We start from the raw sequence: 17,842 nt of genomic DNA, 5'->3' as shown, positions 1-17,842 counted from the left end.
ACAGAGGCCCAATTTCAAGGTGTTAAATTACAAAGTCAAATTTCTTCTAAATCATATTTGGACAACTGAAGGAAACGTAGTTACCTGATTGAGCTATGAAATGGCACTATGTGCCTGGAAAAAAACATAATACTGCTCCCCTTAAAACTGTCAGAAAATATAAGAAAAAATGACTGATCTTTATGTCTGTTGTTGAATATTACAAAAATTTACCTGCAGATTTTTTGGTTGTATTTTTATAGGTTGGAAGGGATCCGGTTTGTCCTGTTCACATTCCTCATTGGCTTTTTCTTCAGTACAATACTTACATGTACTATGCTGCAGAGCTGTAGCTCTTCCAAAGCCACCCACTCAACCAACCCTGTTTTCCTGCCGAAGGGCAGCTCGGCCTGCTGTGCATGCCAGAGAAGGTGGAAACCATTCGCATAGAAACACTGTCAACACAGCAGTGTGCTATTTCCAGTCTTTAGGCACTTGGAAAACAGGATATTACATGGATTGAACAGAGTGTAATGTGTGTGTATGTTGAGGCCAAAACGGTATGAAAAAAAAAAAAAATTCTCGGCTGACCTCTGGTAGATATTGAATTTAAAATCAGCATACTTTCAGTAAAACATAAGGCCTTAGATTAGCATAAATGTGTTTTAGATTTAAGGTGGTCAAAACAGTTTCCACATCCAGAGATCTAGATTTACCGCACTTCATGAAGGATTCATTTTTTTATTGACCAATGGTGAACACATATTTTATTCATGGGAGTAACAACACAGAAAAAGGAATCATAAAGTTGAACTCATGCCACTTGATCCAACAACATTCTAGCGTAGAATGGCTGCTTGGGTTTCAAAACATAACACTTTGCCTTTGGATAATACTGCACAAACTGTTTAGCTTATTTGTTAGTCAGTAATATAGTGCACATTGACAAAAGTATTATTGATTATTAAGGATTATGTAAAATCAACTTTTTTAAACTTTACATCATGCTATAACACAGGTGTCAAACTCCAGTCCTGGAGGGCCACTGCCCTGTAACTTTTAGATGTGCCTCTGCTGCACCACAGCTGAATAGAATAATTAGGTCACTAGCAAGGCTCTGGAGGACAGCGGCCCTTGAGGACTGGTGTTTCACACCCCTGTGCTATAATGTTATTCCTTCATCAAAAACATACCTGAAGTGACACTTTGATTCATTCTTGCATGTTTGAGAAATCCTTTAATCTCCATTGCAACCATTCAGGGATCCCTAAACACTTGCTCACACAATACGCCACCTATTTACCCAAAACTCCACCTTGGAGCTCCCACCTCCACAGAAGAGCCTCCCTCCCCCTCCTCACCTCACCTTCTCCTCAGTTCCTTCAGACTAGTGTCAGCAGCAATTAGCAAACACCTGGTGGATGTGACAAACTGAGCTCATTATAGGATGGTTGTAAACGGCACAATGGAGAAACGTGATGACTGTTGACGGTGTGTGTTGGAAAGGGTAAAGAGACAAGAGACCATTTTCAAGTGGTAAGGTACAGCTATGATGCAAAATAAATTTTTCTGTCCAGTTATTTTTGATAGACACATGATTTTCATAACAACTGAAGGTAACAGTTATGTGATTGATGCATGGACTGGCACTAAGTGTCTGGAAAATTCATAATATCCCCCTTCAGTTTGTATGCTTTTTATTGAATCAGGATTCCTTTACACTGCAGTGACACCCTGCAGTGACTGAGTCCTTTTTCACATATTGTTTTGAAACATTACAAACTTAAGACATAAAATGACAAAGGAGATAGGAAGTGATGAGGATTGGACATACAGCATACTGCAGGGTTCACTCACAGTCTGGAAAAATCTGGAATTTAATTGAAGTGTTTTTCAGCTCTGATTAAGAAAGCATAAAATAGAGAATTAAATCAAATCAGAGCTGTCTTTCATTCTTTCTTGTGTCTTTCTGCCAGTCTGGTTGTTGGAGGTCTCGTGTACAAAGCCTGCCTGGTATAGATGTCTTAAAGTCTTAATAATTTTTGTACTTTTTTTCTTTTATGCTTTCTTTTACTTTTCCAAATCTACTGGAAGAAGCAATGGAAGAAACTACTTTTGGTTGTTATGGTTCCAAAACTACCAAAACTACTGCAGATTTGGTAGTTTTGGAACCGTGGCAGAGAAACTTACACAAGCAGATGGACGCACCTTGTTTGCTTGAAGCTGGATTTGGTGAAGGTGCTAAGCTGCCAAACTGACATTTGCTTCAGAAGCAAACTTCTTTGTGGAATGAAGATAAAAATATCAATTTTAAATGAGCTATGCTGTAAATAATTTTGTTTTTAACTGTGCTATCTTTGATATTGGTGCTCAAACCTTTTTTCAAATAGATGGAAATCAAGTCTCTTTTTTTACCTACACTAAGAATTGTTATTATCTACTCAACAACAAACTAAACATGGGTTTTTGTAAAAAGCAGACAAATTAATCATTACAAATACTAAACATAAAAAGGGTATCACTAATTTGCCTTAGAAAGTCATACAATATGCTTATTTTTGTTTCTGTTGAAGCGCTTTGTGTATTGTGTATAATTTGTTTTCAAAAATGTCACCTTATAGATCTATATTTTTTAGAAAGTGTCCATCGGCTGCCAATTTTGTTCTTGAACAAAACCATTCAAATTGTCACAAATGGTCAATGCACCTGACTTCAAACACAGTAACTGGGACGTTAACATTGATCTACCTACCTAATTCAAGTGATATCTAAAATAAAATCTAATTTGTTAAACTACATATTTTGCAGAACTCTAATATCTGCCTTCTTTCTGTGTGGATCTTTTTGTTTGTTTTGCTTTTTCTTCTCATGAGCTTCATTAAGCTGCACATATAACATGTTCTCTTACCTTTGCTGGGAGATTGTTTGTTGTCGTGGTGATTTGTGCCGGGTCTTATCAGCAATAAAAGACGAACATGACTGGGAGCAGCAGGCTTCACCCGCCAACATGTGCATGCAAAACCTGGCAGCCAGAGGCCAGCGCGTTTCCAATCAATACGCAAATTAACAAGACAAATGAAATTCACTTAATTACATTGGGCCTTTTCAATCAGGCGCAGACAGGGTGTCAGATAAGGATTTCCCCTGGCCCAGGAGGAACGTATTATCCTTACCTAATGCAGCTGTTTGCTGGTTCACATGGCGCTGCTGCTGAAACAGAAGATGGAGGGACAAATTGAGACCATGCCTGGGGAAAAAAAAAATGAAAATGTCTTGCACACAAACAGATTCACTTTTGCATTCTGCTTGGTTTGCACCAAGCTGTCATACAGCAGCTCCCATAGCCCGACTCCAGACTAGCTATAAAACAGGAAGTGGCGGATGGAGAGATCCAATATGCATTGACTGGAGGGCTGGCTAGCTGTCTGACACACCATTTATACAAGGCACTCTGCGCTCTAAACTTGCTGTTTCACCTGCTGATTTGTACACAGACTGACTTCTGCGGGCTCCAGCCTCTGTGAGACTGATGTTTGCTTCTGTCACGGGAACGGAGGTAGGGAGTGCAGAACAGTGTGATTTGTAATGCTGTTTATTCAGCCCATATGCTCTCAGTTTGACGCCTGTGTAGCTCCAGACCCGCAGAAGTGGAAAAAAGTTTTTTTATATTTTAGAGCCCCCCCCCTATCTCTGCAGGAACTCCAACTAGCCTTGTAGACAAAGCAAACACTTCTCTGTCCTTCTTTTTCTCGTCCTCTCTCTGCTTCTTGCCTTTGGTCGAAGTAGGAGGTAATGCATTACGTATGAGGAGCGGTACAGAGGCCCGGTCTTGTGCTAACCCTGTTGCTCACAGACCATTTAAAAGGCTTTCCATCTTACGAAGACCTTCTGCTCCACACCCAGCCGAGCTTTTACATTTTGCTTCTTCTTTTCTTGCCTGTCACTCTTTGTTTGTCTCTCTGAGGCGCGTTCACAGCTTGAATTCCTATTTGTTGGAAAACACAAGGATGTTTAATTATTGTTATTGTAAAGGACTTTAAATGTGAGTTGCAGCAGATGCTGTTTTCCCATCAAACTGAAAAAAAGAGATAAGAGGAAAAGAAAAGTTCTGGAAGTACTTGTTGGTGATTGGCTGATCAGTGTTTGTTTTAAACCAGTAAATAACAGAGAAATATTTAAAGGGCCAGTGTTATGTGTTTTCCAGGCACATGGTGTCATTTTGTAGCCCAATGAAGTAACTATGTAACCTTTAGTTTAGTTAGAAAATGCTGAATATCAAACACGACTTAAAAGAAATTTTACTTTGTAATTTAATGCCTTGAAATTGGCCCCATCTCTTTAAAAACTCCTCCTCTTTCTGAAACTCCGCCTCCAGGAAGTCATCACAACATGACTTCTCTAGTATTTACATACGACTAGCAGACGATTTGCTTAGAATGAAAGAATAAACCTGTATCTACTTGCTAAGGTTTATTTTAATAAATTTGGTTTAGTTAGACTGTTATCAGACCAATAGGTGACTTTTTTCCCATTTATATGTTTTCCTGTTAGTTTTCCTTCTGAAATGTTGTGAATGTTTCAGTAAAGAAAAGCTTTACGTTACCCAGGAACAACCTTGTTGCTACAAATCAGCAGCTGCTCCCAGTTGTTGTGTTTTCTTTAATGCTGTGACAACTGCAGTCATTTGATGTGGAACTGAATACTGATGAATCGCTGCACATAAAGGCCTGATTTAGCGAATGAAGCACTTGTTAAACTGTGTCGATCGTTAGCCAACAACACACAGTAGCTCAACAGTCCATGAAAAAAACCTGGCTTCTTCTTCCTTTAGTGGGGAATATGTTTGTACTCCCAGCTCTGTTCCGGCAGCTCCTCCATTTGAACTGCTCTGTCTGTTTTAGTCCGTCTCTCAGTTTTGTTTCGCCTCTCAGGTGCCTGCTTCTTATCACCAATTGACCAATTGACCAGTAAGCATGACATGCTAAGTCATGCTTACTGTAAATTGGTCCTCTCTCTCCTCTTCTGTCACCTTGTCCACAGGTTGTTGCTGTACTTTTTATCGATTCCTCTTCTTATTTTTCTCTTGTCTTCCGTTTGGCTCTTGCAGCAGCCTGTGGCTCTCTCTCACTTCTGATTTTAATCTCCTCGGCATTCTTCTTTGGGACAACTGAAAGTCATCATTAGTTCCCCTGAAAATGATCACATTATTCTGAAAACAACCTGCTTAGCTTGACCAAACAGTCGGTTGTCAAGCTAACCTTTCTTTTTTTTAAAAGCCATGCCTCACGTCCTCACAAAAATGGTTCACAGTACCAGATCCAATCAAACTTATAGAATAAATTTGTTGAAAAAGAATCTTTAATTTCACCTAGTGACAGAGTTCTATATGACAGCATAGTAGAGCAATTGTGGATAGTAAATAAGAAGAATAGTTTTAGGCTGAAATATTTTGAGATCTTTCAAAGTTTCTAGATGAAACAAAAGTCAAAAATTTGCAAGAGAAATCTCAGAAATTGAGATTATTTTGTGGAAAGAACTAAGAAATTTCCAAGTTTGAACATTCAAAACAATGGCTAGAAAAACCACAGAATATTTTAGATTAATCTCAGAAATTTTATAGAAAACCTTGGAGATTTCTTTGTTCAATTAGTTTAAAATGTTCAACTTTTGGTAATTTTCTGAGTTTTAAAAGTCAAATGTTTTTAACTTTTGAAAGTCAGAAATTTCCAAGAGTAATCTAAAAATATCCAGATTTTTTGGTGGAAATTTATTCCTTTTTTCCCTCTATTTACATTGTAATAGCTTTGTGACTTTGTAATAGCAATGTGATAGCAATTGCAATAGCAATTGTAATAGCAATGTGACTTTTGTCATGTTAGAAATATTTAGTTTAGGTAGTTTATTCTTTTTTTTGCTATTTGAACAGAATGTGGCTTAATGAATCATTTGCATTACAGCATATATCAATTAAATGTTACAAGGGAATAATATTTCTCAATATTTATAGCAAATTACATTGAAGTAAATTATGTTAGCCATCAGTGTTTTGTATCAACTATAATATAACAAAACAGAAGATGAACTTCCATTGTAATTTTCAAGCTGTTGTAATTTTAGCGATATACTCAAATCCATTTGGCCAAGTAGGAAACATTTTTAGCTATTTTACATTTTAAAGTCTGTGGTAAGATGTCAGAGCATTGGCAGACTCTTGTGACTTCCAGCTTCCACTGACCGGTACATTCAGTCCGATGTAAGAATGTCTAAGTTAGCAAAACTCATTATGGATTTTTTTTTATTTTTTTATCTAGACTGAAACCAAAGTGTTTTTAGCTGAAACTGTAAGAGAGCCAAAAGGGATTTGGTTTATTCATTTTTTTATTTTTTTTTTTTTAATTGACACCCAGGAGCAAATGCTTTGGGTGCAAAGTGAATCCCTAATTTTGGCACTGGACTTGTGTGAGTATAGCTTCAGGTTAGCCATGGGGAAAATTAGAAACAATGAACTGCTGGACTCATGCTGTGACTGGATAATATTTTTAATTGAAAAGCAGGACGTGCTGCAGCATTGGCATGAGACATAATTCCAGACATATTCTCTGCAGAGACATCAGTAGAATTAGAAGGTTTTCCACTTCACTTAAAGTTCATTTCAGAACTTTAAGTGAAGTCCTGCGGAGGAACAGTAAGAGTTAATGGCAATAATTCTGATGGACAAAGTTATCCCACCCTGGAATTTCCCTCGATTGTTCATAACTGGCGTTGAGTTGATCGTAATTCATCCACCGTCATTTCTCAAAGCTGGAGCAACAGAAAGGTAGTATTGTTGAGGTGTCTGAGTGCTGCGGATCACGCCAGCCCTGTTCAGTTCCCTTTAATTGAATTGTAGTTTGTTTGTCTAGAAAGTTTAATTTGTTTTGGGAAGTGGGAATGCATAATCAAACTCTGATGTTGATAAAAAATAAAAATGCAGCAAACTCTTGCTCCGCCTAAAAATCTTGGTCTCTGCTTGGTGCGGTTTGAAATCAAATGGAGGAAAATGCTCCAAAAGCTGGAAGTAAACTAGTGCAGGGCATTCTGGGTAAATACAACGGAAACAAATGTATGAGTCTAGCGGTAGCAGGAGAAATGGTTCATGGTCTTTTGCCAAAGAGTAGAGAAATCCTCCAACTGCTAAAAAGATGGAGCTGATCAGGTTTCTCAAAGGGTTTGGTTTGTTTTTACAGTGCAGTATGAAAGTGAATCACACCAGCTGAAAATGTAACAAATTTTGGTCCCCAATTGAACCAAGTTTACTGGATTGTCAAGTGTGGAAACTCTTGGCATTGTTTCTACATGAAGGTGGGCTGGGCCCCTCAAATGAACAAAACCAGAGTTAATTTGAAAGTCAGGCAAAGAATGAAGCAATGAATGTGATTCTGATTGTTTGACTGATACTGATATTCATTATTGGTGATCTGATCACACTGAGAAGCCTCCAAGCACAGGTCTGAAGGTTGTCAGACCAGTGTCCATAGTTGGTCCAGAACATTTTAACCTGACCCCTTCAGAAGGACTTCACACACGGGAGACAATGTCGCTCCCTTTCTGTTAATTTCCTATAGAACTTGTGCAAAAAATTGCTCTAGCCAAGCAACTGACTAAATTGCACATAGAGGCTGGTGAAGCGACACAAGAAAGTTGAAAATTGTTCAACTTTTGCCACTATTGCACCCTGTTTGTTAGATGCTAGCTAATAAAAAGGTAATTAACACCAGAACCTCCAACACCTATACAGATGTTTACATATCTTCTAAGGTTTTTCATAATATGTCTCCAATACCTTTACTCTAAACGTGCCTTCTCCATCTCTTTGTCTATAATGTTACTGAAGTTGTGCCAGAAATGTGATAATTTGTGTACGACATATAAAAACAATTCTAAATCTACAACTCCTGGCAACATCACCTGAAATCTTTCCTGGTAGAGAATGACAGGTTTATTTTTATTTTTATTTTTTTTGCCTGGCACATTACGACTTTGTTCCACCTAACCCTGCGTAAATAATGGATTTAAATAGCACATTTCAAGATGCTTTGGCGTAATTGTCATTTCCCACTTGAACTTTTGAAGTTCAGTCTGCATAATGAATTGTCTATGCGGGTCGGTATAAATGCCTTCTTATAGTTCTTTACATAAGGTGCAAAGCACACCAGCTATCTTAACCAGTTCATTAACTTTTAATTTCCCATTTGAGTAAGTCAGAAAATAGAATGCAATAACTTTTGTTTGATGTTTGTTGACTGTCATGAAGAAAAAGAAAACGAAAAACAAACACATCCCAACCTGCTTTTGGAAAATAATCTCCATTGAGCAAATATCTACAGTTTAGCCTGCTTTGTGCCGTTTTAACACATGAATGCCTCATGCAGGTCGTTGCCATGCGTTTCAGATGAGGATGGCAGGAAACCTTAAACTGGCCATACAGCAGGTCTCACACTTTTCTTCTCCCACATTTCTTTCTTTCTCCATCCAGAGTTAATAGATGGGACCCCAACCTTGAAAATCAACCATGGCTCTGGCACACTTGTGCTGCAGCTGCCAGGGAACATCAACGTGGCAGACAGGCGCTGGCATCGGCTGGACGTCCGTAGCAACAGCAAGGTGAGACACTTCATTTTACACAGGCTGGCACTTGTTTAGCATATAACCTGCAGGTCTTAGCTGCACTCTGTGCTGTATGGCTGCAGATGTTCCACAAAACAGCTCTTAAAGAAATATTCCTGCATGCAATGTTTATGTTTTATCCATTTATTATGGGATGGATAACACTTAAAATTCCGTCCATGTGAGTAGCCTGACGTCCAGTCCGTTCGGCCCTCAGCGTTTGACTTTAGTAATTGTATGTTTATGATGGGATGTTGAGCGTTGAGGGTGTTTCTTTGCTCACTGAAGATGCTTACAGGGTCATTAAAAGCTTAATCCATCTGGAACATGCAGTGTTATGAAAATGTACAGGCCAGATTACAGTTTTCTTCTGTTTTTGCTTTATGTCACTCTTAACATGTTTACTTAAACAGATGTTTAAATCATACAAATGTAAAAAGACATTCATTCAGTCAAGGGAGAAGGCTTACACTCGTCTTCTGACGTTTACATGTTGTCCCCTTCAGTGGTTGTTGGTGCAGCGCCACCACAGGTGAGGAGGGGAACAGGTTTTTCGATTAGTTTGGTTAGTTTGACACAGTGCAGTGTCAAAGAGAACCACACCAGCTTTCACAAATATTGAAGTTTTATTCCCTGGTTGAACAGATTGTACTGGACTACCAGGTGTGAAAACACCCTAAGATGTTTTTTGACCAATCTGAGCCTTTGTGGAGTCATGAACACTGATCCTGACTGAGGGACCTGACGTCTGCAGTGCTTTGGTAGTTCTTCTGGGTTCTGTTCTGACCTCCTGGATGAGCTGTTATTAATGCACATCTGTAGTATTTTTGGTAGACTGGTCACATCTGGGAAGGTTCACCACTCTTTCGTTTTTCTTCCATTTGTGATTAATGGTACACACATGTACCAATATCTTTATAACCCATTCCAGACTGATACATTCAAACAGTTTCTCATCTGTTCTTCGTTTTCTTTAGATTGGGGCATAATGTTCTTGTTTTGAGCCCTTTCAGCCTACATTATGATAAGAGCGGTTTTGCTGTAACATTTTACACCCAGGTTTTATTATTCAAGAAATCAGTTAAAGTGCCTCAAAAAATGTAGATAGTTTATGATTTCATGAGGAGACTTGTTATATTTTCACCTCAGGCTATGTGGGATTGGACAGATTTTTTTTTCTCTTATTAAATGAAATCATAATGTGAAACTTCTTTAAAAGCTAAAACTTAACAAACAAAACGGGAACTATGGCAACAGTAATGCAGCGGCGATGCCGGTTGTTAAAGACAATCTGCATGGTTTTATTATTTTGTTGTTATTCCAATTTTATTCTGTCCTTAAATAATATAATGAATTTTGATGGTTACTGTTGAGCCAATCTGAGTAATCTGAAGAACTAAAGAAAAGGGAAAAGAAATCAATTTAGGCATTACAGCTACTTTACATCCATATGACTAATTCACATAATAATTTTGCTTCATGCAAGCCTAATTATTTCCATCCAAATAAGGTAGATGGGGTGATTTGCTGTTGTAAAGCTGTCTGAACTGTACGGCACAAAGGCAGATAATTGCAGTAAAAGTGAGATGGATGGTTACAACAGCCTCCTTTGACACTTTAAAGTGAAACGAATTAGCTAAATTAGGCTCATCTTTATTTGACTGAGAACTGCCTGAATCTTTTCACCTCCAAGGATTCAGAGTTTTATTCCTCCCTCTCAATATCAACAAGACTTTTGGATATTCTATTTTTGGAGGCTTTGATATAACGCAGCCTGACAACTTTGAGCTTTTCTGTCTTAGTTTCAGCATAGGAAGCAGCTGGACTGGACTCATGTCTGCCTCCTTTCATCCTAACATCCTCACCTCACCTTATAGAGGTTTGCGGTTCAGTACAGATAGGAGGAGTAACATGAGGCAGGGCTCCATGTCTTCAAAACTTTATCCCTCTGAACTTTTGTACTCCAAACCTTTAATCTAACCTGGACTGTTAGTCCTCTACGGATCTGGTTACATAAACTAACCAGATCTGCTGGCACTGAGAGAGCCGCCCTACTAGCTGCTCATGTGTCGTAGTCTGCAGCTTGTTGAGGAGAGTTACTGCATGTGTGAGAGAGAAAAAAAATGTCTCACAAGGGCAGGGCAGTAAAAATATTAGTCGTGAGAAAAACGTAATCAGTATCAATACAAAATATGTCCAGTAGTATGGTGATCATTTCACTGAACTCCAATTCAGAATCACACAGCATTCTGGGGGATGTAGGCAGAGGAAAGGCTTTAGTCGCTCCACCTCACAGTCCAGCTAAGCCAATAACTGCTTTACTTTTAACCTTAAAATTGAGCATTTTGAAATTTTGAAAATAAGTTTGCTCATTGGAAACTTTTTTGATATAATGGCACTAGAATGAGGTGTTTTGTTGTTTTTTTTTGTCTGCATTGGTGGCTCGCTGGTTTGATTCCCACTCCATCCGCCTCTGTTGTTGTGTTTTTGGGCAAGACACTTCACCCGCCTTTTCCTGCTGGTGTTGGTGAGAAGGGCCGATGGCGAGAAATGGCAGCCTGGCAGAGCCGCCATCAGCGTGTGAATGTGTGAATATGTGACTGAATGGAAATGACTGATTTCATTGCAGAGCCATCTCATTTCATAATTTCACAAAATTACAGTGAACGCACTTTTCTTGCAGCGTAAGTAATATGATCAATAACCAGATGTTACTACTGGAGGAAATGATGAAGAAGACGACAGGAAGTGTTATGAGGATGATTGGGCTGCAAGTTTTTTTTTTTTTTAACAACTTATCGCATGAACATGCTCATTCACATGTGATTTTGATTCCATTTCTTTTTTTTTAATTGAAACATAGCAGTTGCAAAATTGTGTTTTTGACTTTAACGGGATATTAATAAAGTTTTGTGCACATGTGTAATGGAAACACAGCTACTGTTTAGGACCCACAGTGGAAACACAAAGGAAAGAAGCAACCGTAAAATGAAACCTCACAATTTAATATATATTACAGTTAGCGTAAAAAAAAAAAAAGTTTATAATTTGTTGGAGACCGGGCTGATTGGAAAATAATGCTTACATTATTATGTCAACCAATTTTTAAAAGGAAACTCAAGCAAACCAGTTACATACATTCATAATGTCTTGCAACCAGTTTTTATACTGTTTCTGTATATGGGTTGATTATTTAATATGTAAATGATTCCGTTTGTTGATTTTCTTTTGGTTATTCTTTTAATAGAACTATGTGTACTGCGTTCTGTCCTGTGAATTGTATAGTGAGGTGTTTGTTTTTTGTGCGCTTACTTGTCTTAGGACAAAAGATGAAATTTATTTATTGTGCTAATTCCTGAATATTAATGTGCACTGTCCTAATCAAATGAATTAACTTAGATTAAGAATCTAAAATACTTACCACCCTCCAATTATCCAAGTTCCAGCCCTAGGATTCAAGGTAAAAACAAAAGTACTACCTGCCTAATGTCCACCTAGATAATGTTTTTATCATGGTAGATTCAGTGGAAATGAAGGAGGGAAAGAAAACCAGCCTGATAAATAGATTTCTCAGTTGAAAACCTTGACCTTAGTCCACCACTCAACCATTAAGATAGGTATTAAATTTGCATCCGTTACCAAATAAAAAATCATATTTACTCTTCATAACTTACAGGTTTCATTGCATCTTTTGAATTGATTGATTTTTTTTTTTATTTATAAAAAATAAATACTTCAGGTCAGCCTCACATCAATATGTGTGGTTACACAGAATATTTAGCTCCAAAGGACAGCAATATTCTGAACAGTGTGAAGGCTAGACGGCTTTGAGACTCTATTGTTCCTGCAACTGGGATTAATCTGCATGGCGTTTATTTGAAATCAAATATGAATCTATTCACTTGTCCTGGATAGTCAGCAGAAGCTTATCCAGGCTGGAGATTTGACAGCTTGAGATCAGAAGCAGCGAGGGCACGGCTGTTTTCTGCAGATTTCAGCAGCCAAAGCCCTGAGTGCTATTATTTTACCACCACTGCGCTTTAGTATGGGAGGAAAATGTGGCAACAAACTGTGAAAAATGCTTTGGTGAGCCGTGCCAGTGATCCACTGATACCCCTTAAACTTTTTCACATTCTACTACAAATTCGATGAGATTTTCATAGGATTTTGTGTGATGGAAGGAAATGATACATAATTCACAATAAGCATTTTATGGATTTGTTTTCAGCTTTCATTGAGTCAGTACATTGCAGAACCACCTTATGTATTGTTATCATTTAATAAGATACTCAGTAGGTTTTTTACAATAACAATAAACAGTATTTTAACCATTGATCTGTGTATTTTAGAACACAGATTCACTTGTGGATGACGAGCAGTTGTGTCTGCTGTGTAACAACTAGCATAAGACCCAGCAGGTAGCTTTGAAGTAAGCAGTGCAGAAACAAGTGAGTCACTGCTCCCATGATGATAGTAATACTAATGGGCCACAAGAAAGCAATAATTACAGTCATCAAGATGCAGAGAAAAACATGTTTTGTTTGCTTTTGATGCGATTATTTCTCACAGACGTAACCCTGATTTGTTTCCTCCCCAGGAAGTACGCTTCACCTTGGACCGATGTTCAGGAGCAGCAGTGATGGAAATGGAGGGTCTGGGCAGCTGGTTGACCACTGAGGACCACTCCTCCTGTGAAGTGATGGGTGTTACACCCAACACTGACAGGTAGAGAGCATGTCTCATTTTCCAAACGGAGAAGCATTTAGAGGCACTCTGGAATCTAATCTTTTACATTTAGAGATGCATTAGAGAATCATTAAAAGGTCAAAACATTAGGTACATATAACATCAGGCATTTGACAATGCTAAATACTGCAATGTGATGGTTTATTGTTTATTCACCTAAACCAGAATGGAGAGGCAACTTATGAAAGGCTATGTACGCTAAATGAGTTTGTCTTTCATCTCCATCTTATTTACTGTGGGGTTTTAGTGAGAAATTATTTACACACAGTTCTCAAAATTCTGCCATAATCCTCAGTTGGGTTGCTGTCTCAACTTTAACTGGGACATAATGACACAACAGGCCCCTATTCTAATTCATTCATGTTGGCCTGCTCTGACCCAACATGGGTTGAGCTCCTGCTGTTGGACACCTTGCTGATGGTACATTTAACATTAGCTTTATTTTCCTGACCCTTTGTATCTATGTCACTTAATCACATAGAGCAGGGGTGTCCAAAGTGGGTTCTGGAGGGCCGGCATCCTGCATGTTTCAGTTCTCTCCCTGGTTTAACGCACCTGGATCAAATGATGGCTTATTAGAGGCCTAAGGTGAATGTTGACATGATGAAAAGGTTGTTACTACCACCTGGGAGAGAACTAAAATGTGCAGGATGCCGGCCCTCCAGGACCGACTTTGGACACCCCTGACATAGAGACACAATGACAGACGTCAGAAATGAGGGACAGGATTATTGAATAAAAGAACTACGATTGTTTTCCCAAGTTGTTTTTGCCAGTGTAGTAATGGTTTTTTCTTGCTCAAGTTGAGCGGATCGTCTGTGGAAGTAGCACAGCTGCATTTATAAGACTTGGAAATAGTTAGCTTAGAAACCGACCCATCCCTTCTCTCTCCTGACGTGTTTGTTGATTTGATCAAATCATCAAGTTTGCCTGAATTCACACCAGATGATTTACTCCACTGGGTCATAAACAGCATTTCCCCCAACACTGACGCTGACTTAATATTAATAGCATAGCATACAAAAGTGTAGATGCTAACCAGATTTTTCTTTTTTTTTTTTTGTACATGGCAGGATACATGATGGTGGAGCATTTCCTACATGGTTGCCAGTGATTAGCCAAGTACCTTCTCCATAATGCAACATTTGATTGCATCTTACTAAGCTTGCTAATGAAGTACATGAATGTTAATCTTCTTCTTGTTGACTGACTGCTGAAAACACTGACAACTGAACTGAATGGCGAACTCCGAGCTAGTTGGAAATGGCTTAATAACTTGTAACTGCCAGCAGCAAGTGATTTCTCTAAAATGACTGGGTCTTTCTCAGCTTCGCAGATGAGATTATATATATATATATATATATATATAAAATCAATATATATATTGATTAAATTAATATAATAAAGCTGATTTAGAATTTAAATACTAAAAACCAAAGCAACATAAATACTACAGATATACAGATATTGGGATCACGTCTTATTGTTCTGTTTTTACTCAACTCCTGTTTGTTTTGCACTCTTAAATATCACACACACGTTGGTCCAAAACACTGCCTGCCTCCAGAATGCTGTGTTCTAACGGTGCTGGTCATTACGTGTTCATATGACTCTGTGTTTTTTTTTTTGTTTGTTTATTTTCAGACACCTAAACACGAGTCAAGTTCTCCAGCTCGGCGGTGTGAACGAGGACATTCCCTACATCTACCCTCAGCTTCAGCACAAACACTTCACCGGCTGCATCCGCAACCTCATTGTGGACAGCAAGGTAACAACATACTGCCTGTTATCCACACACACATCCACACACACACCCACATATGACCAAACAAACCACTTAAACATCAGCAGGAAAGCAAACCCAAACTCACACCTGCACTCCAGCTGATAAATGCGTTAATAACACGTTTCAACATTCCCAGTGCCCTTGTGCCATGTTAGAGAGGGTTTTAAGCTTTTAACTGGAACCTCAAAGTCTTTTCAGACACTACACACACACGCACACACACACACTCTCTGAGAGTGAAATGGAATATCAGCCTCGGCACTCCTGGCCAGCGCTCCCTTCAACCTTCTCCTGCTGGGTTGTTGTTATAAAAAGTTGGACTTTACGCTCAAAGCGTGACAGTCCAAACCCAGCCCTGCCTAAACCCGAGTCGTTTCTGCAAGAGCAGATGGCTCTGGTAGAAAATCTGCGTGTGAATTTGTAGACTTTGAAATTTGACATTTTTTTCTGGAACAGTATCCATGAGATGGAGATGGTGTTTGCTCTTTTCGATGTAAAACTGTTAGCATAAAACTACAGGTGTTTTAACAAATTGCTGGGTGTGAAAAAAGGGGACATAAGTGATACAGTGCTGTAAAAAATGAATTGTTCTCTTACAGATTTTTTTTTCTCTTTGCTTATTAAATGTTTTAGCTAATTGGAAATATTATCAGACAACCATAACTAGAGTTTCAGTGGGATTTGCTATTTTTTCTGGTTTAGTTTTCCTAATCACATGCAGACCTGACAGCTGTCTCACCTACAGAGTAACAAACACAAGAGTATAGAGGACCTGAGCTGAGATAGCACTCTCTATCTCCCATGGCTGTAAATCTGGTTGAAATGCTGCAGCATGACCTGAAACAGGCTTTAAATTCAAATAATTGTGCAAAAAAAAAATTAATAAATAAATAAGGATAGGTCCAAATTCTTCAATAGTGAATATGAACGATATAGCAAGTACTTGATGACAGTCATATCAACTTACTCATTAAGACACTTTAATGAAATAAAATCTGTTGGGGGCAAACACTTTTCCTTGGCTGTGTATGTTTATTATTGTGAAGTACTGAAGGCTTGGCTCTAGTGGGATTTACCTTAGCCAGAGATAAAGCAAGAGTATGTTCAAAAACTGTGTGCTAATGAGATAAATCTGCACGGTATATGTGGGCGGACGCAAAGATAATAAACCTCCAAAGAGAGGGAAGAGTGGGCGTTTTGATGATTAATAACGTTGATGGACATGCTTCAGCATTGTATGCTTCAGGATTTTCATGGTTTCTCCTTTGATGCCCTTTTATTTTATTTTATTTATTATTTTTTTACTGAATGTGTTAACGTTTCACTTTCATTGCCATAGCAACATGGTCTGTTCAACCAGGATGTAAGTGCCTGTGAAGAGATGAAGGTAGTTCACGTGGATATTAGCATTTACCTGTTCTTGACCCTCACAGCACTGTGTCAGCTCCATTAAACACTTTAAAGACAACAGCAGGAAGCAGTGAGGGGAGGTTACTGCTCTGAGGTAGAAGTCTGGATGAAGGAAAAGAAAAAAAAAAAGATTTTTTATTTTTTATGCTTTTTCCTGTCTTTCATAATTATGTTTCTATTCCAGAGCCTCGCCTCTTCCCTCTGGCTGTCATTCGCCATTGTCTGCTTTTAAGTCTCTCTATCCTCATCCTGTCATTTCCCAGCTTGTCTGTCTCCTCTCAGCCCTCACATTTAGATTTCTGCACTAAGTTTTTCTCTGGTTTTGACACGTCTGTCACTCCATTTTTAGGTTGGAGCTTTTCACTTACAACAGTTGGGGTAATGGCTTTGTGAGTGTGAGAAGCTTTGCGTTGCTCTGCAGAAACGTTTGACCTGCAGTCGTTTTTTACGAAGCGTGTTATCAGGGTGTTACTGATGCATTACGTTACTCTGCAGAAGTATTGAGATCCCCCATTTTGTCACGTTACAACCACAAACCTCAAAGTACTTTGGTGGAATTTTGTGTAAAAGACCAATACAAAGTGGGTTTCGTAGTTTTACAAATAAATATTTAGAAAGTGTGGCATAAGGCCAAAACGTGTGACAAATGTCCCTACGATTTAAAACTTTTAGGTTCACCTTTGTCTTAAATTACAACTCACTTCAGTTCAGTTTCTGTTCAATTTATTTATATAACACAAATTCACAAAAAATGTCTTGAGAACATTTACAAAAAAATAAATTTAATTCAGTTACACATACATTCCATTTAATCTTAGATATTAAACGGTGCTTTCAGTTTTTTTTACTTTTATCAGTTTTCCATATCAAGACTGAAGCATTTGCCTTGTATTTGCAGAATAACTCAAGCTCAGTCAAATAGGACAAAGATAAAATCTAAATGTATGTTTTAAATTTTTCTACAATTCTTTTAGGTCTGAACTTTGACCTCGCACACAAATACATTTTGAATGGTTGTTATATTTTAGCTCTGGTTTTGGGGATGGGTCCGATGAGCTTAAAATAAATAGTGACTCTAAGAAACTCATAAGAAACCTAACAATTTTGAAATATCATAAGGACTCCAGTAGCATACAGTACATGGTTTGATTTTTGTCACTAAGCTACATTTCTGTTCTCATCAAGCCAGTAGTGAAGAAAATAGTCAAAGTAGCAACTCTGACAATACAGCCAGGGAGATCCAAACATCATTTACTGGAATTTATCTGTGTTGTG

General features: G+C 38.2%; 1 protein-coding gene across 1 annotated transcript in view; it reads left to right on the top strand.

Moving 5' to 3' along the window:
* Positions 1-17,842, top strand: part of LOC103143989 (neural-cadherin) — a 307,861-nt gene that overhangs the window by 221,544 nt on the left and 68,475 nt on the right. The window contains exons 29-31 of the mRNA XM_016675675.1: positions 8,495-8,622; positions 13,223-13,350; positions 15,016-15,139. Of these exons, the coding sequence (XP_016531161.1) occupies positions 8,495-8,622; positions 13,223-13,350; positions 15,016-15,139 (380 nt within the window). The remainder of the gene's footprint in view (positions 1-8,494; positions 8,623-13,222; positions 13,351-15,015; positions 15,140-17,842) is intronic.

Source organism: Poecilia formosa, unplaced genomic scaffold (genome assembly GCF_000485575.1).
Source record: "Poecilia formosa unplaced genomic scaffold, Poecilia_formosa-5.1.2 Scaffold119, whole genome shotgun sequence".
NCBI classification, from domain to species: Eukaryota; Metazoa; Chordata; class Actinopteri; order Cyprinodontiformes; family Poeciliidae; genus Poecilia; species Poecilia formosa.
The sequence above is the reverse complement of the archived record's forward strand: the minus strand, read 5'-3'. Positions and strand labels throughout refer to the sequence as shown.